Here is a 22,250-nt window from a genome sequence, read left to right on the forward strand (position 1 = left end):
GGGGCCGGGGGCGCGGGGGGAGCGAGGGGCACAGGGGAGCTGGCGCGTGTGCGCGGGGGCGGAGGGTGCGCGGTCTGGAGCTCGTGCTAGCCCAGCCAGAAGAAAGGGGGGGAGGGGGCGAGGGCTTGAGGCGGGGCCGGGGACGGGCGGAGCTGCTGGGGGGACCCCCGCTTCCCCCTTCCTTCAGGCCGCGCTAGCCCCCTCCCCCGGCTCCCTCGGCACGCCCCCACCCAGTCCGCGTCCCCAGTCTCCGGTCTGCTCGCCGGCTGCTTCACATCCCGCGCACCGGTCCTCAGCTTCTGCCGCCGCCGCCCCCTCCTCCTCCTCCTCCACCCGCTTCTCCACCTCCTCGGCTGCTGCGGTCCCCTCTGTGTCCAGAGCTCCCCACTGGGCCCCTCCAGACGGCCCCTCGCCCCGGGCTGTTCCGTCTTCTCGGCGGCCCTCCCTCCTGCAGCAGTTCACAGGCTGCCCCTGCCGACCTCTCCGGCCCCAGATCCGGCCGGAGATCCCAGGGTCAGAGGGGCCACCCTGCCGGGGTTGGAACTGCCCGGCCTGTCCCCAGCCTCCCAGCCGCTTTGGCCCCGGGGGTCAGCTGGTCTCCCCCTGACTCCTGTGGGTGGGGAGAACGGAGAGTCCGCTGCCGTTCTGTGGCTTTGGCCAAGGCCTTGGTCACCTGGGTATCTTGGCTAGGGCCTCTGAGCTGCTGTGGCCCCCTGCTCAGTTGGGGAGGGGGAGCGCCCTCCTCTCGTCGCTGCCTACTGCACAGGGTACCTAGCAGGCTTCCAGGTGAAAGGGTTTTGCAGTTCTGGGCCAATTTGCCCCTCTTCCTAACCACCCACACCATGTCCCTTGTACTAATACTCAAGGACAAGGAAACGATCTTGTTTTTTCCTAATGGCATTTTTTCCTTGTGCCCCTCCTCCACGCACACTTGGATGGCTCTGCACAGTTATTCACCCACCCACGGTGAGCAGCCCTTTCCTGTGTTGGGTACTTGGCCACACTTGGGTGGGGGGTTGACAGTCCTGGGTTTCTGTCTACTCTTTCCACCTTTGAAGCAAGCGGGGGACAGGGTCAAAGGTGAGGGATGGGGTTTTGCAAAGGTCAGATAGCAGAGGTCAGTTGGGTGCTGTCTTCCTGACTGCAGTGGGCAGGCAGTGCTTTTTGCAGGGGGGAGAGAGAGGTTGTCCTCAGGGCTCTGTGCGTTCATAACAGGTGATAGGACATCCACTTTCTTTGGAACCCCACTGGAGAGCTGGGGGTGGGGCTTGGTGGGTAGGATGGTGCTTCTGGAGCCAGGATGGGAACTGGGGAGGTGGGTGGTGGGGCTTCAGGAGACAGGTGACAGGACTGGGGCCTTCCGACTGGAGTGGAGGAATGATGGGGTCTGGGGAAAGGAGGAGGTGGGGGTTCCGTAAGGTGATAGCTCATGGGTGATACCGGATGGAGTCATACTAATGATGGCCAGCATTTATTGGGCACCAGGCTAAGCAATTTGCATGCACTCTCTCATGTGAGCCTCACAGCCGGCTTAGTAATTCTCTTTCTCAGATAGGGAAACTGAGGCTCAGAGAAGTCAGCAGGGTCACACAGTGAGCAACTGGAGAGCCACCTAGTACGTGAACCCTGGCAGAGCAGATCGGAAGCTCCTGGCCCAGGTTTGGGGGTGTCTCTTTGGCTTCTTCCATAGCACCTTGCCACTGGGCTTTAAATTTCTTTTTCTGCCCCCCTCAAACTCTCTTTAAGCCAAGCTAGGCTGGTGAGTGAGACCCACAGAGCCCCTTTTCAGAGGCTCTGACTGTCTTATCCCAGTGTCCTAGACGGGGAACCCCAGGGAGTTTTCCCCCAAGCTGCCCCGCCCCCCGGATGTTCTCAAGCCCTGTCCCATTCTCCCAGCCCAGGCCAGCCAGCTCCTCCTTCCTCTTGGCGAGGCTCTGGAAATCCAGTGGGAGGCCATTGCTATGGCAACGGGACTAGGCCCTGGCTTTACCTCATCAAATTCCAAGCTGAAGCCAAAGCGATTGAGAAATTAGAGAAAAAAATGTATTCCAGATGTTTACTTTTTATTCCTTATTTTTCCGTGTTTGGATGAGACAGCTCTGAGGGAGGCGGGAGTGGGGCTGGGATGTGGAAGGAGGAGGGGGAGAGGGGGAAGAGGGAACCACTCCCAGCTGCAGGAGGGAGGGAAGGAAGGAGGGTGAGCGGGAAGGGGAGGCAGCGGAGGGGCGGAGCCGCAGGTTGGGGAGGAGCGGGTTTTTCCCGTCTCCCATGAGGTGATTCACGGAGCGACTTCAAGCCTGTGGCTCTCGCTCCGCCCGGGAGCAGATAGGAGCACGTACCTCCCGCTGGGCCGCTGGACCCAAGGGCTGCCTTGGGAACGGTAAGTGGGGTGTCTCGGAGAGCTCGCCAGAGGAGGGAGTCGTGGGGGGCTCCCTGTAGCTCCAGACTTTGGGGTTAGGAGGCGAGAGTTGGAGAGTGAGCTGGGAAGAGTTGAGGTTAGGACTGCCGGCCCTCCGGCTCTCCCTGCCTCCCTTCTGAAGTTCCCCCTTCCTGTCCCAGACTCTGCCTCCTCCTGAAGCTGGAGACACCCCCTCTGAGCCGCCTGCCAAGGCCCGGCCCTCTTTGCCTTCGCTCCTTCTGTGCTCCTGGGTCACCACCACCCGGCTCACACCCCTCCGCTCCCTGATTGCCCCGCAGGTTCTGCCGCATGTGATGAAAGTGTCTGCTCTCAGGGAAAGCACAGCCATGGCTTCCCCAGCGCCCCGGGAGATGGAGGAGGAGCTGGTATCTTCTGGCTCTGAGCCAGGTACCTTTGGGTGCAGGGTGGAGCTGGGTGGCAGGGAGGACGGAGGAGGGGCGGGGCTGCACCCCCACTCTGTTTTGGAAGGATGATCTGTTGAGGTGGGCGTGAGGTGGGGAGCAGAGCCAGATTGTGGAGAATGAGTTTGGAAGAGTCTCAGCTCCTGTTGAGACCCTTCGGAACTGCTTGAGGTCACAGCTCCCCAGCTCCCTAAAGAGCAGACTGACCTTGGGGCTGATAGGGATCCGCCCAGGTTTTACACAAGAGGAAACTGAGGCCCAGAGGAAAAGTGGACTGTGCCTCCTGGATTTGAATTCAGGTCTCCTGGCTCCCTGGCTAGACTTTTCTTAGCCTGAGCCGGATGAGTGGGTGACACCGGTCCCATTAGAAGGGCTGTGGCCATGAGTAACTCCAAGGCCTCTTATTTGGCACTGGAATGCCTTATATAGAAGGTAGGTTTCAGATCTAGTGTTTTTTCCTGTGGCAGATTTACTTCTGTTTGGCTTAGGTCAATAGTAACTTTGCATTCCTCATCACACCGGATGACAGTGGGGGAGGAGGCATGGGGACACTCTAGTGGGATATCAAGTCTACTGTGGATGACTGTACAGTAAGTGGTCACGTAAGAGGGAAGATTGCACCGGAGAGGTGCTGGACCGATCCACTGACTGACGTGGGCAGGCACGTTCCTTTATTGTTTTTTCATTCACTCATTCATTCATTCATTGGACAAGAACGTATGCCAGGTGCACAGTGGGGTGCCAGGAAAAACAAGCTGGATCCTCAGGTAGCTTTCTTTTACTTATACGGGGAGTTGACTGAACATTTTGGGAATTTGGAGAAGGGAGAAGATACTTTTGAGATGTGTCTCAAAAATCAAGGAAGGCTTCATGGCAGAGGTGACATCTGACCTCTGAGCTCACATATGAAAGATGTGAACATTTTGAGTTTGTAGGGTGGGGTGGGGGCTGAGCTGCAGTGGAAAAGACCAGCAGTTCTGCTTCCTAGTTCTTCTGACCGTCCCACAACCTGCCCTTTACTTTGGTAGGTGACCCTCAGGCCAAACCCCCAGTCAAGCCCAAACCCCGGGCTCTGCCGGCCAAGCCAGCCCTGCCAGCCAAACCCAGCCTGCTGGTACCTGTTGGGCCTCGACCTCCTCGGGGTCCCCTGGCCGAGCTGCCTTCTGCGCGGAAGATGAACATGCTGGCGGGACCCCAGCCCTATGGTGGCAGCAAGCGTCCACTCCCTTTTGCACCGAGGCCCGTGACTGTGGCCTCTACTGGAGGAGACGCCACCCCAGAGACTGGGAAAGAGGAGGCTGGGAAAGAAGAGCTGCCCCCGCTGACACCCCCAGCTCGATGTGCCCCCCCGGGGGGCGTGCGGAAGGCCCCTGCTCCCTTCCGTCCGACCTCGGAGCGCTTTGCAGCCACCACGGTGGAGGAGATCCTGGCCAAGATGGAGCAGCGAAAGGAGGTCCCCGCCAGCCCTGACCGCCTCTGGGGCTCCTGCCTCCCCTTCAACCACGACGGCAGCTCCAGATACGGCTCCCGGACCTATGGCGTGGCCGCGAGTCCTCGGGACGAGGACCGTGGGACCGTCTCCAAGGGGTGTTCCCAGGGGGGGCCAGCGAAGGCCCCCACAGAGTGCCCGGAAGAGCACAGCAAGACCCCCGAGGAGAGGTAAGGGTGGGAGGCCGTTTGTAGCAACCTGTGGCTGCGGGTGCTGGGAGGGCACCCACAAGCAGACCGTCCCCCCACAGTGTCCCCGTTACTGTGTTAGTTTTACAGCCTCATTCTCTTCACAGGGTTGGTGTTTGTTTATAGTAGAGTTCAAGTATGGGTGTTTATTTTTAGTTTCTGTCTCCTGAGCGCTGAACTTTGCCTCGTGTGACCCACAGCCATGCTGTTTAGTGAAGGGGATATTAGCCCCCTCTTAGAGGTGAGGAAGCTGAGGCCCCAGAGTCACTTCCCGTGACCCCTCGCAGCGCAGAGGTGGAGCTGGGTTTGGATTCCTTCTGTTGGATTCCTAGGCCTGCTGCCTCCTGGGTGGGTGGAGCTGTGTGCAGGTGCTGGTGTGTGTGAGAGGGAGGGAGGGAAGGAGGGAGTCATCTACCACCTCTGCCTGTGAGGTGTCTGATGGGAGAGATAAGACGTGGCCACGCCTTGTTGCTGGGCCAGCTCCTGTCGGTGGGGCGGGCCCTGGCACTGGATCCACTTCTCTGCAGAAGCCCATGGGTGGTGGGCACAGGGTGTTGGGGAAAGAGACTGAGGCCTCTCGGGTGCCATCCACTGCACGCTCGCCGTTCTCAGAGTGGGGAGTGCCAGCTGGAGGCCCTGGGGCGGGGCCTTGGGTTCCCTTCTGTGCAGGGGAGGGCTGCTGTGGTCTTGGCTGAACTAATGGCCCTGCCCTCCAGCCATGCCCGCCTTTCACCCAAAAGTGCCTGAAGGCAAGGCCCCAAGCCAACCCTCCTGTGTCCCACACTGGGCTCACACCCCGCCCAGCCTGGGTCCCACCCTCCACCCTCCTCTTTTCTCACCGCTCCCAGCAGAGCATAAGAGGAACAACTTCAATCTCAGAAAACCATTCTTCGCCAGTCCCCCCACCCCCCCCCTTCAAGATATATTGGCAGGGCAGGCAGACCAGCTGGTCTCCTGGGAGGGGGAGCACTCAACCCCTTAGGGGTGAGCAGAAAAAGGAGTTATCTTTTGGGGACCCTTGGTGAAAGTGTGGGACTGCAGGGTGCTTTTCCTGCAAGGGCTGGAGGAATTTAACCCATGGTGTGCAGGCGGGCACGGCGCCTTCTCTCTGGACACCACGCAGCGCGTCCTTCCCGGGCAGTTCCTGGGGGCAGGGCTCTGCAGTGAGCGCTTGGGTAGGGGTTCACTGTGGGTGCTGTGAAAGTCACCTGCAGACTGTTGCCAGTTCCATGCCTTCACCACCTGCGACGGGCGCCTTCATTCCGCGCCATCTCCTGCCTTTCTCTCTCCAGGAGCCCCCCTGCGGACCGGGCCTACAACGGGGGCCTGGCTCAGCTGGCCAGCATGGAGCCAGCTGCCGAGGTGAGTTGTCCTCCTGTTTATGCGTCAGAACTATAGTATTTTAGGCCATAAGTGTCATCTGAGGGGATCTTTTCCAGTCTTTGTAGTTCTTATGGGAGAACCAAGGGCCACTTGCCCCAGGTCTGGCCCCAGGACACAGAGTTATCAATGTCCTGGCCGGTGCTGTCACACAGCAGCAAAGTGCGGTCAGGCCGCCAGCCTGCGCCTGTCAGAGTGTGATAACACCCGCCCTCAGGTACCCTGTGCGGGCTTGTTCCAGGAACCTTCCCTGACCCTTGTGACAGCTCTAGCTTGCAGGTCCTGTTAGCCCCACAAGGGAGGGACACAGCCAGGACTCCCAGAGGCTGTCATTGCCCTAAGGCAGGATTCCAAGCTCTGACCAGTGCTCTCCCTTCTGGGCCCTTTTCGGGTTCAGGAGAGGAGTCTTTCCCTGGGGAGGCTCCTCTTCCATCTCCTTCTCTCCTCCACGACCGCCCTACCTGCCTGAGTAACTGATGGCAAGGATGGCTCCTTGCCCACGGAGTCCCTGCTAGCCAGAGCCGCCCCGTCTGCCTGTGACAAGACCTGACCGTCGTCATCCAGTAAACACTGACCGGGCACCATCCTGCATGGGGGCCAGGGAGACAGAACAGCCCACCCGCTGCCCTTGCTCTCGGGAAGCTTGGTTCCGAAGTGGGGTAGCAGACAAGAACAGCCATTCCCATAAAGCAGCAGATGGAAACCCGTGCTGGGGAGCCCCAAAGGCACAGAGCGGGGGGAGCGAGCCGTGTGGATGCCGGAGACCGCACCTTGGCAGCGGCAACTGTGAGACAGGCCTCGGTGCTTCCACACAGGCGATCTGGACATGGCGGGCGAGTCGGAGTGCGTGTCAGGGGGTCACAAGGCGATGGGTTGGGGAAGGGTCTGGGCTAGAGTAAGAGTGGGGCGCTCTGGGGGTGTGGGGAGTTGCTGGCTTAGTTGCAAGGAGTCACCCTGCCCACCAGGCGAGAGTTGGCAGTGGTGGCCAAGAGCCAAGCGGTGAGTGGGTTGGGCTGTGGGCATCCAGGTGAGAGACGGACGATGGTGCCGGGACCTTGGAGGTGGCCTGGGCCGTGGGCATCCCAGTGAGAGACGGACGATGGTGCCCAGGACCTTGGAGGTGGCCTGGGCCTTGGGCATCCCGGTGAGAGACAGACGATGGTGCCCGGGACCTTGGAGGTGGCCTGGGCTGTGGGCATCCCGGTGAGAGACGGACGATGGTGCCCGGGACCTTGGAGGTGGGTGGCGAAGTGGCCCGGGCTCGCGGACGCAATTTCCTGCCAGAGAGCCTGGCATGGGCACGGGATCAGGGTGGCGCTAGGGCATTTGTGTGTCATTTACTGACATGGGGAGGGTGATGCAGGGTGGGAGACGGAGGCGCATTTGGCTTCTGGGTTTGTTGAGCTTGAAGTGTCTCCTCGGCATCTCAGTTAGATGGCAGGTGGGCCGTTGGCTGTTGGAGCCTAGAGCACTGGCAGGTTGAGAGGAAAACGTGGGACTTGTCTGTGCACAGACTGTAGTTAAGAGGAGCTGAGGTCACCCAGGGGTGGAGGCGGGGGAGGGGGGCCGTGAGTGGCCTGGGGGTCGAGGGAAGCCGGCGACAGTGGCCCCTGAGACCCACAGGTGACAGCAGTCCCCAGCCCGGCAGCAGCACCCCACCCCACAGGTGCGTGCAGGGAAGTGGGGGCTCACGGGTGACCTTGCTCAAGCACTCGGGCGGGTGAAGGAGGGCCTGCCTGGCACCGCTCCAGGGGAGTGGACGAGAGGGCTGGAGAGATGTGGACACAGCGAGAGCTTGGCGCTGTAGAGGTGTGCTCCAGAGTGTGTTTTTATTTTAAGACGAAATGAGAGCCCCAGTGGCTGATGGACGCGAGCCAGCAGAGAAGGGAAAGATGGTCGGCGAGCTCCTGTCAGGAGGGTTCTCGAAGATAGAATTAGGAGCGAAGATAGAATCGGGTGTGGGGCAGGGTGTGCCAGTGCGCAGGACAGGAAGCAAGGTGGTCCCCCGAGAGGGGATGGCGAGGCATCGGAGTCCTGAGACCGGATGGGAAGGCGGGGAGTCTGCTGGGTGGCTCGGGGCCGGGAGGTGACGCTGCCCGAGATCTGTCCTCCGGGGTGCGTGCTCAGCGTGACCTGGTGGAGAGCTGCTGGCTGGCAGACAGGTTGAAAGTGAATGGCGGAGGGAGTAGAGAGCAGTGTGGACAGGTGCCTTTAGTGGTGGCAAGAAGGAGCAACGCCAGGAAGCTGCAGGGGACAGGCGTTGGAGGGGCTGGGCGATAGGGCTGCTGCTTTGCGCTGTGAAGCAGGGAGCGAGGGGGATGACGGACGGAGGAGCTGGACACATGGAAGGTGGGAGAGTGTGAGCAGACACTTGAAATGGATCTTAGAAGGAGAAGGTCTCAGGTGTGACCCCGGGAGTGGTCCCCAAGGAAGGGGGAGCCAGGATGCTGGCCGAGTGGACAGCACGGCCAGGGCAGTCACTGAAATCGAACAGGCACAGCGCTGCGGTCAGGCTGCAGGGTGCAGAGCCCAGCTTTTCCAGGGGTGCGGGGTCTGGAGGGGCTATCACAAGCAGGACTTGGGGGGCAGGTACAGCTTGAGGGCATGAGCTCTAAGACAAGAGCACTGTAGAGAGAAGGAGGGAGGCCGTGGATGGGGCTGGAGAAGGAAGCTTTGACCCTGCTGCCCAGGCCCAGGAGGTGACGGCTTTGAGGAGACGGCCCACTTGGCGGCACTTGGCGGGGGTGGCTGGGGGGCACGGGGCGCCCAGAGCAGGACTCCTGTCAGTGTCCGGGCCAGCCGGAGCGGCTGGCACAACAGAGAAGCAGGCCGGTGCAGGCGCCTCCCTCCCTCCATCCTCAGGGCATCCGTTCTTTTAAGTTCTAGTCTCCTCCTGCCTCTGTAAGGTGGACACCATCGCCCTTGGCCCGGATGGGAGGTGGAGGCCCTGGGACCATTGTGTGGGCTCACGGCTCTCGAGGGGTGGTGCTGGGCTGACGATGCCGGTGCCCTCACCCCCAGTGCGTTTCTCTGGAATGTGGGTAGTGCCGGGACCTGTGGGTCCCCAGAGCAGTGGGGAGTGCCCCCACCTTCCAGAGCTGTGCTGTGTTCAGGGGTTCCAGCGGAACCCCAAAGGCCCAGGAGGCATGGTTCCCGGTTTCCCTTTATAAAGTGAGTGGCCTGTGACCCACGGACTTGCAGGAGCACCTTAGGTGAGCCCTGGGTGGGGAGATTTGAAATTGAGCTGGAAGGGTTGAGACTGTGAGTCAAACTATAAGCACTTTCTGGGGAGTGTCTGAAGGAAGGGGCTGTGATCCCCAGGAAGCTGAAGAACTCAGAAGCCCTCACTCGCCTGTGGGGCTTTTCCCGCTTTCTAGAGAGGCCACCCTCAGCCCTGCGGAACCCCAGTTTCCTCCTCCTGTCTGCGGGGTGAGTGGGAAGAAGACCTGGCCTCCCCAGCCAGCTGAGCATCCGATGACAGCTCGTGACCTTGCCTTGCAGGCTTCCAAGCCTTGGGTGCCCCCAAGTCCGGGCCCTGCTGCAGAGAACGGAGACTCCGCCAGCCCTGGCCTACCTGCTGAAGCCTCGGACCCAGCCACTGGGTCTCCCTGTCCCCGCTCGCCAGAGAAGACAGCTCTCCACCAGTCTCAGCTTCCAGAGACCCAGAGTCCAGGTGCTTCTGGGCCTTCTCCCTGCCTCCCTGCGACTCCAACCTCTCCTGCTGCCTCCCTGCCCGAGGAGGGCTCCTGCCATCACCCTAGCCCAGAGCTCTGTGCTCCAGGAGCCTCCGAGGCCCCCGGCCCCAGCAGCCCCCGCAGCCCCCGCCTCGTCAAGGTGTCTGGGCGCCACAGCCCAGACCTGCTTGTGGCCGCCTCGCCCCGGCCCCTGACGGAGGTGGGTGAGATGCTGGATCTGAAGCGGACGTTTCCCTCCAGCGAGGAGGCTGTCCCAGGTGACCTCCGGCCCACCAGCCTGGCTCAGCGCAGATTTTCTGAAGGTGTGCTCCGGCCCCCGGCCCAAGACCAGAAGCTGGGGGGCTCTCTGGTGGCCCTGTCCGAGGCCCAGGGAAGCCAGTCGGCCTTGGATCGCCCCTTTGGGAGTGGGACAGAGTCCAACTGGAGCTTGTCACAGTCCTTTGAATGGACCTTCCCGACACGGCCTACTGGTCTCGGGGTGTGGCGGCTGGACTCCCCGCCCCCTTCTCCCATCACCGAAGCCACGGAGGCTGCGGAGGCGGCTGAGGCGGGGGACTGGCCCCCATCCAGCAGGGAGGAAGGAGAGGCCCAGCGGGGCCAACATGCCCGGTCAGCTCCGGAGAGGCCAGGAAGGCCAGGCTCCTGGGTACAGGCCGATGATCTGGGCATCTCCTCAAGCCCAAAGGCTGACAAGGAGTGTCAGCCTCAGGCCCCAGCTGTCTCCCCTGAGCCCCTAGCCACGACAGGGAGCCCTCCTGCCTCCACCCTGTGGCAAGCCGAGGAGAGATACGAGGAGGAGCAGCCCCTGGCCAGACAGGAGTCCCTGTGCCCTCTGGCCCCTGGGGAGGCTGCTTTGCCCATCCTGGAGCCCATCCTGGGGCAGCAGCGGCCAGCACCCTTCGACCAGCCCTGCGTCCTCTTTGCCGACACCCCTGATCCCCGGCAAGCATCGCCTGCCGAGGAGGAGGCTGTGACCCTGACTCAGGCTGAGACCACCCAAGCCAGGACAGAGGCTCAAGACCCCCGGAGGGCGTCCCCCGACCCTGTAGGCCCGGAGGACAGTTCCCGCTGGCTGGATGACCTCCTGGCTTCGCCCCCACCTAGTGCTGGCAGTGCAAGGCGAGGCGCTGGATCTGAACTGACCGATGCACAGACCCCAAGTGCCTGCCCCGAGGTGAGGACAGGGCACAGGGAGGTGGGAGCCGGGAGGAAGCAGGAGGGCGCCTGTCCAGGAGCTCGGGATACAGCCACACGTGGCTCTGGACGTTGCCCTCGGCTGCAGCCTGGCAAAGCTGGCAGAGCGAGGGGCGCTGTCTGGGACTTAGGGTCTGGAGTGCATTTACCCCTGACTCCAGTGTTGGCTGGCTGAGTGGCCTTGGAATGTGCCAGAACCTCTAGGCTATGAGTCCTTTCGTAACCGCTTGCCGCCTGCCCTGCCCCTGCGGCACAGAGCGCTGGGGAAGGCCCATGCCGGACCTGTCGGGGGCGTTCAGGCCGTTTTGGCCGTTCTGTGAGGAGTGTGAAAGGGAGGTGGACTGGCCCTCTGGAGCGCGGGCTCCAGAACCAGACCGCCTGGCGCCCCCAGGCTCTGCTCCTCTGCCCAGGTGTGACCTTGACCGTGTTCCTTTTGCACCCACGTCTCAGTTTCTGCATCAGTAACATGGGGGTCACAGTAAGAGTCCTACCTGATGGGTGAGGAGTGCATTACGGTTCCTGTAAAATACCAAGAATAGCTCCCGGCTTGTCACGGTGCTTAGTCAGAGTTGGTTTTATGGGCGTTATTACAGGCTGCCCGGGCCTTGAGGGGCAGTCTTGAGCTGGGCTGTCCAGGGGTTTTGGCTGGGCCTGCCCGAGCCCCGGCTTCCGGTGCCCTTTCTCCTCCCGCTGCCTTTGGAGTTCAGGGCTGGGATCCCGGTGGCTTTTGAAATGGGTTTTTCGGAGCCCAGCCCAGGCGGTAGGGGCGGGGCGGGGAGGAAGGAGGGGCCTGGGGGGCCTCTGGGGAGGAGGGTGAGGAGGGTGAGGAGGAGCAGGAAGGAGTTAAGACTGAGCTGGCTCCTGCAGTAGGTGTGTCTGTCCCAGGATGTCGGTGACTCAACTGGCTTCTGGGCGGGGCTGCCCGGGCGGCAGCTGCTCCGGAGGGAGCGAGGCCAGACCCAGCGGGCGCCAGAGCCGTCGGACAGGTCCCGGCTCCCGGCTAGGGGAGCGCCCGGCCCGGCCCAGCCCGGCCCGGCCCAGCAGCGCCGCACCCAGCGGCCTGGGGGCAGGCGGGGTGGCAGGGGCCATGGCTGGGCTTGGGGACGGGGAGCCGAGCATGTCTGTCCTGGAAAGGCTGCTGGCCAACGCAGCGCTGAGGGATGAGGCGGGCAGGCTCCGGGCTCAGCCGGTCGCAGCAGGAGTGAGTCAGGGAGGTGGGGGGAGGGCGGGGGTGGTGCTCCGACCTGGGCCTTTCATCTGTGTCAGAGGCCAGTATCCCCTGGGGCCAGGCCGAACAGCCTTCCTGGGGAGTGCTGAACGGCTCTTTGGGGGGACTTTGCTTAGGGAGGAAGGGGCTTGGTGCACATGGGTGCTGGAAGGGCTGGGTGCTGGTGCTGGAATCTGCTGGAGTCTTGCAGAGGAGGGAGCGGAGGAGTTTAGAGCTTGACTCTGGTAATCAGAAGTGCACCTTCACTCAGAGCAAAGCCCCCTCCTCCAGGCCGCCTTCCTCCTGGCCAACAGCCAAGTGTTGCCCAAGGGTCATCAACATGACCGAGGGTGGGCTGAGTGCCCGGTGTGCTGTGCTAATACCTGGTTCAGAGGATCTTGTTTAATTCTTCCAAACCCCACCCCCTTTAGGGATGAGGACCCTGAGCCCTAAGTGGCTAAGTGATTTGCTCAAGATCACACAGCTGAGCTCCCAGCGCAGGTTTTCTGATGCTGAATCAGGGTACCTGTCCTGATTGACTCTAAGCATTGTTTGTCTCTCTTATTTTTTTCCTCCAACTCCCAGGGACTCCTCGGTTGGGCCCAGAAGGATCTGCAGAGTGAATTTGGCATTGCAGCAGACACCCACCCTGGCAGCTTCAGCCCAGTGGTTTCCACGCAGCAGTTTCAGCCCAGCTGGTCCCAAGATACCTCTCAGGACTATGGCCTTGGGGGTGCCAGTCCTAGAGGAGACCCAGGCCTTGGAGAGAGGGGCTGGTCCCCCAAGTGTGGGCAAGGAATAGGGGAAGGGAGCACTAGGGAGTGGGCGAGCAGGCGAGGCCCTGGCCAGCAGGAGATGGAGGTTAGCGGCCAAGGTGGGAGTGGAGCTTCTGCCCTGGGTGGCCTGGGAGCCCAGGGCCGAGTGATTGGCAAGCCCGCCCCGCAGAGCCCCGAGGCAGATGTCCAGGCCTGGGAGTTCAGGAAGAGGGACTCCCAGGGCGCTTACTCCAGTCGGGATGCCGAACTCCAGGACCAGGAATTCGGGAAGAGAGAGTCACTGGGCGCTTACTCCAGTCGGGATGCCGAACTCCAGGACCAGGAATTCGGGAAGAGAGAGTCACTGGGCGCCTACTCCAGTCGGGATGCCGAACTCCAGGACCAGGAATTCGGGAAGAGAGAGTCACTGGGCGCCTACTCCAGACGGGATGCCGAACTCCAGGACCAGGAATTCGGGAAGAGAGAGTCACTGGGCGCTTACTCCAGTCAGGATGGAGGCCTGCGGAACTGGGAATTTGAGAAGAGAGATTCACTGGGTGCTTATGGCAGCCGGGATGCAGATGAACAGAGCCAAGAACTAGGGAATAGTGAGCACCCAGGCAGGTATAGCAGCCAGCATGCAGGGGAGCAGGACCGGGAGTTTGGGGGGAAAGAGTCTGCCGTGGAGCGGCGGGACCAGGATTTCGGGAAGAGTGCCTGGATGAGGGACTACAGTGACCACAGCAGCACCCTGGGCCTTGGCTCTCAGGACAGAGGCTTCGGGTCGAGAACCACGAGTGCCGGGTTCAGCCCTGAGGATGCACAGCAGCAGGACGAGGAGTTTGAGAAGAAGATTCCGAGTGGTGGTGGGCTGGGGGAAGCAGGCAGGGCTGGCAGCCAGCCCGAAGAGAGAGAGCTGGGGGGCTTGTTCAGCCCCAGCACCCCCCATTCGCAGGACGGGGCCCTTGGACAGAGAGACCGGAGCAGCTGGCAAGGCAGCAGTGCCAGCCAAGAAGTTGGAGAGCTGCAGGGGAGACCACGGGCCGGGTGCCGGAGCCCAGGCGGGCCTGACCAGGGAGACGGGGACACCGGGCAGCGAGGCTGGGCCAGTGACTTCAGCCTCGGTGCCGTTCACCAGTCGGGGACAGCCTTCAGTCCAGAGCAGCGAGACTGGAGTGGTGACTTCTGCATGGAGGTTACTGAGAGGAGCCATCAGTTTGGCATCATCGGCGATGACCGGGTGAGCGGCGCGGGCCTGAGCTCTCCTGACAAGTTGGGAAGTGGTCACTTTGTGTCTCCAGACAAGACCTCTGCTGGGCCACTGGATTGGACTGACCAGCTAGGCCTCAGGAACTTGGAAGTGTCCAGCTGTGCAGGTTCTGGGAGCTCGAGTGAGGCCAGGGAGCATGCCCTGGGCCAGAGAGGCTGGTCAGACAAGCTGAGCTCGAGTGACCTGGGCCTGTCCAGCCGTTTGGAGACTGGAAGACCTGAGGAGCCCAGGGGGGTTGTAGGGGGCGAGAAGGACTGGACTTCAGATGTCGGGATGAGGAGCAGAGAGCTAGCTGGGGTGGAGGAGGTGGGTGGCCACAGCCAGGCCAGAGAGAGTGGTGTGGGCCAGACCGACTGGCCCGATGTAGAGGCGGGAGAGTCTCTTCAATCCAGGGAACGTGGAGTGGGGCAAGCAGACTGGACACCCGACCTGGGGCTGAGGAACATGGCGGCTGGCTGTAGCTCTCGGGAGCTCGGGGTGGGCCAGGTGGACTGGGGCAACAACCTGGGCCTGAGGAATTTGGAGGTGCCCTGTGACCTGGAATCTGAAGCTTCTCAGGAGCCTCGGGGCTGTGGAGTGGGGCAGATGGACTGGAGTCAGGACTTGGGGCTCAGGAGCACGGAGCTCTCTGGGGCCCTCGGCGAGGCCAGGGAGCGGGGGGTGGGGGAGGTCAGCCATCGCCTGGAGCTAGGCCCCAGGGACCACAGCTTGTCCCCGGGCCCGGAGGCTGAAGACCCCGTGGAGGCCAGGGGGTTGGGGGTCGGCGAGACAAGCGGGCCAGAGACCCCAGGCGATGATGAGGACTCCTCGCCTTCCTCGGACACCCGCCCTGAAGACCTGGGCATGGAGCCGGGAGCGGCACCGGGCTTTGGAGCCAGGTAAGGGAGCCGCATCCAGGGAGGGGACGAGCTTTCACAAGGACTTCTAGCATTTGGAAGATTGAGATGGTATCAACTGCTCTTTTTTTTTTGGAAGATTGATTTATTATTCATACAGAACTGCGGTACAAGCCAGAGGTGCAGGGGGCGAGAGGATTCATTAGAGACAGAGCGGGAAGCAGAACATGCCAACTGACAAGTACACTGCTGAGGGGAGCAGCGGGCGGGTCAGGAGAGGTCTGCCATGCCATGTGGGCCACCTCAGGGGCAGGCAGGGATCGAACTCATGTGGAAGTGGCTTTAGCTTCTTAGTGCTGTGCTTTAACTCGCTGCACCACTAGGGAGGGCCCTTTAATTTGACTTTTTAAAGATAAAAACCTAACACAGGCAAAGCCTTTTTTTATTGAAGGGTGATGGCGAGGCTCGGGGTGCTTTTGAACCCCATGCTCTAGGCTTCCTTGGTGATTTTGCGTCGTGACTGTGCTGTGGGACAGGATCCGTGTCATGTTTTGGGACAGTGTCTGTGGGATCCTCCCTGGTGCTCTGGCTGGTCCAAGGCCAAGGTGCTCCCGGGCCAGAAACACGAAGCTTTCACAGGTGAGGGAAGGAGAAGGGCTCTGTGTCCTCTGGACCCGGGAGGGGGTGGCCAGCGGCACTCCTTGCTGGGAACTGGGTGTCTCTTGCCTGCCCTTTCTTAAGTCCCTGCAGCAACAGTTCAGGAACCCAAAGGGCGAAGGGCCTTGGCACCTGACTGACCCTGACCAAGTTACCCAGAGAGGCTTCCAGAGGAGGAACTGGTCTCTGGGGCTATCACCCCCTGTGAGGTTGAGGGATTTTTATGTTCTAAAACCAACCTAGGTGATTTCACACCCAGAAAGGGTGCTAAGGAAAGGGTGCTAAAGAGGCGTTGGATCTCGTTAACATTGCCACCCATTTGGTTTGACTCTTGACTGAGTAGAGAGTTTGACCTGTGCCAGCCCTGGACCTTCTCCCAGGTCTAGAAGGGGACAGAGGTGTTGATGGGGCCTGAAGAAATGGAAGAACTGGTGGTTGGGGAGGAGGAAGACTAGAGAGTTGGGGGTTTTGGGGTGTTGCAGGACCGAGGGATACCAGCGGGGTCAGGTGGAGGGAAGCAGGATGGTGGGCAGCTCCATGGGGTGTTACTGGATGGGCCCCAGGGCACAGGGTGTCCTGGCTGCTGAGTGGGGGGGTGGGAGTGGGGGGGCTGGTGACTGCAGACAGGGCCCTCATGTCTCTGGGCCTCCCTTTCTCCCATTGCTGGTGCAGTGACAGCACCTGCTCCCTGTGTTGCTGGTGATCCTCTTCCTGGGACAGTCCCCCATGCTCCCAGCACCTCTCACCCCCGTGATCTTCACAGCCGCCCTGAGAAGCAGGAAGGGGATTTTATCTGCTCCAGTTAGCAGGTGCAGAGGAGGTGTGATTGCTCAGGTCTCAGAGTCAGCGGGGCCTCTCTCCCCGGGCTTCCTTTCAGAAGCTCTCAGCTATGGCCCCTGAATTCTGGTCTCCTACGGGATGGGACCCACAGCCCTCCACCGGGGGTCCCCCGCTGAGTAGGGTGGCTCTTGAGAAGGAGAATATCTTGCTGTTTGTTTTGGATGGAGGAAGAGGCTTCCGGGGTGGGGGTGATGAGGTGACTGAGTTAGGAGGAGTGGGGTGGTGGAAGAGGGGAGTCTGCAGTTCCATTTCAGGCTCCTAGCGCCTTTCTTTAAAAAATGATCAGCAGATCAAGTTTGAGAAACAAGACAAAACCCATGCAGGTATTTCGGGGTGCTCTGTAAGTTTGAGGGTGCGTGTTCTCAGCACCGTGGCTCAGGAACAGGAAAGGCGTTTGTACCTTTCTTTAAGGCAGTTTCCTGCTCACTTGATATCCACGGGCCAGTGCTCCTTGCTCCTGACTTGGGGAAATTCTACACTTTGGAAAGTGTCTCTGTGAAGGAAACTGGGAAGGTCTGCGGGACAGCAGAGGCATCTGTGCCAGAATTGGGTCCTGGTTGTTCCAGCACCTCCGTGACCTTGGGCCTGTTGTTTCTCTTCCCTGGGGCCCCGATTCCTGGTCTTTATTCCTCGTACTCAAGAGTTGTCTTGAGGGTTAAGTGATGGAAACCGGCCCAGTACAAGGAAAGCCCTGGAAAAGCGCTCATCCCCATATTTGTATCTGTTTTGCAAATTTGGATGGATGTGAACTGTCCGTGGAGTGAAGCCCTTGGGGACACAGGCACCCTGATGGTTGTGTCTGACAGCTGTGACAAGGCCGGAGGGGGGTGGGTGGAGCGTGGGAGAATGTGGGGAGAACTCTGGGCCCTCCCCAGTGTCCGGGGGTGCTCCCAGGTCCCCTGAAGGTGGTCCTGTCTCTGGCATCCTAGTCATCTCTTGCCTTTCCCCCTGTGCCCCAGGGAGGTGGGTGGCCCCTGCTCTCTTTCGGGCCTTTGCAAAATCTGGGAGGACATCAGTGACCAGGGAGGCCGCTCGCTTTATGGATGGGGAACTGAGCTCCGGAGAGGCGTCGCTACTCGCACAGAGGTCCCGCTTGTGACGCAGGGCCCGTCCTGTCCCCCGCGAGCCCAGCCTCCCGGCCACCTCTGGCTTTCCTTCCCTCTGGAGTCGTGGCCGGCCAGTGGCTGCCCCTTGAGCCCCTCATTCCACACGTGAGCCCCGGGAGGCGGAGCTTGTGCAGCCGGCCAGTGTTGGCCTGGAGTGTGGGGGAAGTTGGATCAAATCCGGGAGGATACTCAGAGGGCCGCGAGGGGCGAGGGGCAGAGATGGTCCAGATCAGGCCAGGAGGCTGTTTATACGATGCTGACTCAGCACACGAACCGAGGGCCAGCTCTGCCCTGGGCCTTCTGGCCAGGCAGTCCCCTTCCTGACTCACCCCTGCGCTGGGAGGGCTGCGAAGGCTGGGGTGCTGCTGCCACCCTCTGCCCCATCTTCCTGATTGTGGGCAGCTGTGGCACTGGCTCTGGGCCTACTTTGCAGCATTTCTGCTGCCTCCGCCCTCCCCCTCCCCCCTCGCCGTCTCCCAGACCGCTTTAATTTCCATCTGTCAGCAGCTTGTGGAAGGACTGACCGACAGGCTCCTTCCTGCCCTTCCCCCGTGGCCTGGCCCTGACTCACCTGCTTCTCTCTCCTCCAGTCCAGTCGGGACCTTGGCGGCCGACTTCCGCACAGCCTGCCAGCCTTTCCCACGCCGGCCTTGTGTGCGTGTGCCTGCTGTGCAGTGGGGGCAGGGGTACTGGGTGTGTCTTGGAGCGGCTGGCCTCCGTGCACCCCCTCCTTGGGTGTTGCAGGGCGTGTCCGTGTACCTCAGGGCTGGGTGCCTGACTACACACGCTCTTGTGGTGAGGTGTGGGGGGGGGGGAGCCCGTGTGGGGGTGGGGGTGGGGGGGTGTGGCAGATGCCACAGCTGCACCCCAGTGCAAGGTGACCTGGCCTCTCATTCATTCAGCAAACGTTGGCTTCGTTCTGCTCCTCTCAAGACAAGCCCTGGGCTAGCTGCTGGGGGCAACAGGGGCCCCATCTGCCCTTGAGGACCTCACAGGTGGACGCAAAGCAGCACAGGCTGAAGGGGCCGAGGCTGGCGGGGCGGGGCGGACTGGTGGTGGCTGCGGGAGAGGAGGTGTGTAGGGGTGCGTTCCCCGCAGAGAGCAGCTTCTCCAGATGCGCAGCGTGTGTGCTGGGCCTGTGCGCGGGAGTCCTGGCTGCTCTGGGAGGCGGGGGCACAGGGAGGGGTGGCGTGGGGGTGGGCAAAGAGGTTGATGGGCAGAGGGCCAGTCTGCCTGGGGCCTTCCCCAGCTGCAGGGAGCGCTGCACTGTCTCCGTACCTGATTCCCCTCGAGGAGAGTGACCCAAGCTGGTGTCCTGGCAGGCACATTGACATCAGTCACAGCAGCGGCTGCAGTAGCGGTAGCTGAAGTTCTTTATGGGGGCGAGCTGACGGCCAGGCTGTGCTCTATGCCTCAGATTCGCAGTGACCCTTTGAGGGCAGAGGGCAGAGGCCTTCACAGGGACAGGGAATCATCCACAGTGCCGGCAAGTGGGGGGCTGTGGCTTCAGCCTGCTGCCCGGCCCCCCTTCCTCTGGGCCTTGCGTGTTCGTTGAGACCAGGACCATGTCCTTCCTAGGAAGTCTGGGAAATGGTGGCAACGGGGAGCCAGGGGAGAGAGACCTGGGGAGTAGGCTTTGGGGGGTGACGCTGTGCTCTGCTCTGTCTCCTTTGCAGTCCTGGTGGGCACTCGGCCCGCTCCCCACCCTCTGGCTCCCATGCCCTGCTGGAGGAGATTCGTGCCGCCGGCAGCACCGAGGCAGCGGCCCGCAGGGAGTCCGCAGCCTCTGGCCTCAGGGGCCTGTTGGAGGAGGCAGGAGCCACAGCAGCTGCAGACCGAGGGGAGCCCCTGCAGCCGGGCAGGGACCCTCTGCCCTCCTGGAGGCCCCAACCTGATGGTGAAGCCAGCCGGACAGAAGAGGTGGACGGCACCTGGGGCCCTGCCGAGGCTGGGCGGGGTGAGCAGGCCCCCACGCGGCTCCCTCGGCGGCCCCCCCAGGGCCCTCTCCCCAGCGCCCCCAGTCAGGACTTCTCCTTCATTGAGGTCAGTGGCATGGGTGAAGGGCTTCATCGCGGTCACCCAGGGCAGTGGGTGGGCTCTTGTGCCAGTGGGGGCTTTGGGAGCTGGAACCTGGAACCTGGTCTCTGGGGTGCCCCTCGGCTGTGGGGTGCTCTGAGCTGTGTCAGTCGGGAGGTAGAGAGTGGGCAGGTCTTGGGACTAGAAGGCCGAGGGCTGCCGTGGGCGCTCCCTGGCCACGGGCAGCACTGTGGCGGCCGTGGCAGTAGTGGCGCCCTTGTCTCGAGCAGGACACCGAGGTCCTTGACAGCGCCATGTTTCGGAGCCGTGCCAGCCTGGGGCGCAAGCGCGGGCACCGGGCCCCCGCCATCCGGCCTGGGGGAACCCTGGGCCTGTCCCAGGCAGCGGACTCGGACGCACGCCTGTTCCGGGACTGCACAGGTGGGGTGTGGTTCCGTGACGGCCGTGTGGGTGGGGGCGGGGGGCCGGGCGGCTGCCCTGGCTGAGTCCCCGTCTGGGCCCTCACAGAGCCACGCGCCGCTCGTGTGCCGTCTTCCGACGAGGAGGTGGTGGAGGAGCCTCAGCACCGCCGGACGAAGATGTCCCTGGGCTCCAAGGGCCTGAAAGTCAACCTCTTTCCGGGCCTGAGCCCGTCAGCCCTAAAGGTACCTCTGACGTTCAGCAAACTGCCGGCCAGCTGGCCACCTGGCACGCCCTGTCTCCCCGCCACCCACCTCTTCAGCCACGCCCATTCTGCTCTCGGTGAGAGTGGATGGCCCCGTGCCCTGCTGGGCCCTGTGCTGTGTCTAAGGGATGGGAGCGAGCAGGCTAGTGGCGGACGCCGGGGTTAGCTCTGGTGGACAGAGAGGTTTCGGTGCCACTGGGACGTCAGAGAAGCTCTTCCACCTGCTCAGGGAGAGAGGTGCTGCTTCCTAGTTGTAGGGGGACACAGGTTGGAGAGAGGTGGGACATCACGTGTGGGCATGGCTCTTAGCAGATGTGGGCTGTGGAGGGCCGGGCGGTTGGTGGGGAGGCATGCCATGCAGAGGGCGCAGGATGAGCGAGGGCCCAGGAGTGGGCTGTGTCCAGCCCGGTCAGTCTGCACTCACCTGGTCCGTGCCTTGTGAGGGCTCAGCTTTTGGGGATGCTCAGGCGACGTCCCGTTCATCCGGTGGAGGGACCGCAGTGGGGTCTGGCTACCCTGGGAAGGCCCACAGGCCCTCTGTGAATCCCCCTGCCTGCTCCTCCAACCTCTGCTCTACCTGGACTTGTCTCTCAGGCCAAGCTCCGCCCCCGCAACCGCTCAGCAGAGGAGGGGGAAGCGGTGGAGAGCAAGTCGAGCCAGAAGGAGACCACGGTCCAGCGCTCCAAGTCCTGCAAGGTCCCGGGGCTGGGGAAGCCCCTGGCGTTACCTCCCAAACCAGACAAGTCCTCAGGGTAGGTGACCGCGTGGGGACCTCCCTGTGCTGACCTGAAAGGGAAGACCCGCTCAGCAGAGAGCAACGCAGGCCCTGGGAGGAGCTTGGCAGGCCTGCAATGAACTGGTTCTCTGGAGCCAGGCCCCAGCTGCCTCTTCTTCCACATTTTGTTGGGCTTTCTTAAAGCTTGCCCTGCGCTCGGCTTTGTAGGTCAGAAGGATCGTCGCCCAACTGGCTACAAGCCCTGAAGCTGAAGAAGAAGAAGGTCTGAGAAGTCACTGAGGTGAGGGCGTGCGCCTGGCTCTGGCCCCTGGGGTGGGGTGGGGGCTGGGGGGGTGACTAGGCCACACTCTGGAGGACCCGGGCCCTGTCTTTTGGCCCCCGTGCCCACTCTTCTGTGCGAGGCTGGAAGCAGGCAGGTGAGACCAGGCCCTGGACGTGGTGGGGCTCGGCTTCCCTCGGTTAGTCCACAGAGTAGGGCATCTGGCCTGGGCTGGCAGAGAGGGCCTTCCATCCCTGCCTTCTCCCTGGGTTTCAGGACCGGCCCTGTGTCCTGAGTGTGGTCAGCCAGTCCCTCTGGTCTGGGACCCCTGGGCTGGGGAAGCTCGGAGCCGAAGTGTCTCCTCTGCTCCGCATTCCCTGCTCTTGACCTTTTCCCGTCCCCGTCCGCAGGTCCTTCCCGTCTGGAAGTCTCAGGCAGTGCCCGCTCCTGTGAGGTCCCCAGTGAGGAGACAGCTGGGGGCCCCCGCGCCCCAGGCCGCAGCCTCTGTCCCCCCAGCGCCCCTGAGGAGCATCTTGGGAGGCACATTTATGCACTTTGTATCACCTCCCTGCCCCCCACCCGACGCCCCCCTCCGGATCTGGATTCCGTCATTAGTGGTCGAAGGTTTTGGCCCCTCTCGTTCCCTATTTCTGCCTCCCTCTCTGCTTCCTCCTCGAGCCTCCCTTGGGTTTTTTCTTTTGATACCAATTTATAGCATTTTTTATAAAAGCCTTTGATTTTTGTAACGGGCGGAGCCCTGCCCCACCCTCACCCCCACCCCCGTCTCCCTCCGCCCTGCCAGGTGTCCCACAGAGACCAATGACATTTTGCCACTTGAAACAATAAAGTTTTTTGGGAATTGGTGCTGCCCTGGCTGTGGTGTGTGGGTGTGGCACCTGTTCCCCGCCCGAGGCTGCCGTTGGGGTGCCGGTGTCGGCCCTGGACCCCCGGGAGCTCACCCTGACGCGGCACATCGGCTCTCCCAGCCTGAAGAGGGCGTGCTGGGCAGACTAGGCCACTGGCACCCCACTGCCCCTCAGGCTCATATGTGTCACCCTGTCTCCCAGACCTGCCAGCCTTCTTAGGGCCACACTGTCCTTCCCTGGAGCCTGGTGAG

At 62.1% G+C, this 22,250-nt stretch overlaps 1 protein-coding gene across 3 annotated transcripts; it reads left to right on the forward strand.

Moving 5' to 3' along the window:
- The first annotated feature begins 955 nt into the window (after positions 1 to 955).
- Positions 956 to 21,997, forward strand: TNKS1BP1 (tankyrase 1 binding protein 1, 182kDa). Of its 3 annotated transcripts, none has more exons than XM_012725497.1 (12): positions 956 to 966; positions 2,698 to 2,806; positions 3,849 to 4,479; positions 5,790 to 5,859; positions 9,379 to 10,746; positions 12,559 to 14,876; positions 19,114 to 19,480; positions 19,744 to 19,894; positions 19,982 to 20,118; positions 20,733 to 20,890; positions 21,082 to 21,154; positions 21,544 to 21,997. In XM_012725497.1, the coding sequence occupies exons 2-11, from the start codon at positions 2,713 to 2,715 to the stop codon at positions 21,140 to 21,142; spliced, it is 5,355 nt and encodes a 1,784-aa protein (XP_012580951.1). In that variant the 5' UTR covers positions 956 to 966; positions 2,698 to 2,712; the 3' UTR covers positions 21,143 to 21,154; positions 21,544 to 21,997. The 3 variants fall into 3 exon arrangements, with proteins under 3 accessions (XP_012580951.1, XP_012580950.1, XP_012580949.1); XM_012725496.1 differs by lacking the exon at positions 956 to 966 and adding an exon at positions 1,574 to 1,658; XM_012725495.1 differs by lacking the exon at positions 956 to 966 and adding an exon at positions 2,270 to 2,380.
- The last annotated feature ends 253 nt before the right edge of the window (positions 21,998 to 22,250 follow it).

The sequence above is a fragment of the Condylura cristata genome, unplaced genomic scaffold (assembly GCF_000260355.1).
Source record: "Condylura cristata isolate star-nosed mole 26May11 unplaced genomic scaffold, ConCri1.0 scaffold00015, whole genome shotgun sequence".
In the NCBI taxonomy this organism is placed as follows: Eukaryota; Metazoa; Chordata; class Mammalia; order Eulipotyphla; family Talpidae; genus Condylura; species Condylura cristata.

Excerpts from the sequence above, each read along its gene's own strand:
- TNKS1BP1 (XM_012725497.1), top strand. The coding sequence starts at position 2,713 with ATGAAAGTGTCTGCTCTCAGGGAAAGCACAGCCATGGCTTCCCCAGCG. Across the intron at positions 5,860-9,378 it reads GCATGGAGCCAGCTGCCGAG|GCTTCCAAGCCTTGGGTGCC; the intron begins GTGAGTTGTCCT and ends CTTGCCTTGCAG. Across the intron at positions 20,119-20,732 it reads TGAGCCCGTCAGCCCTAAAG|GCCAAGCTCCGCCCCCGCAA; the intron begins GTACCTCTGACG and ends CTTGTCTCTCAG.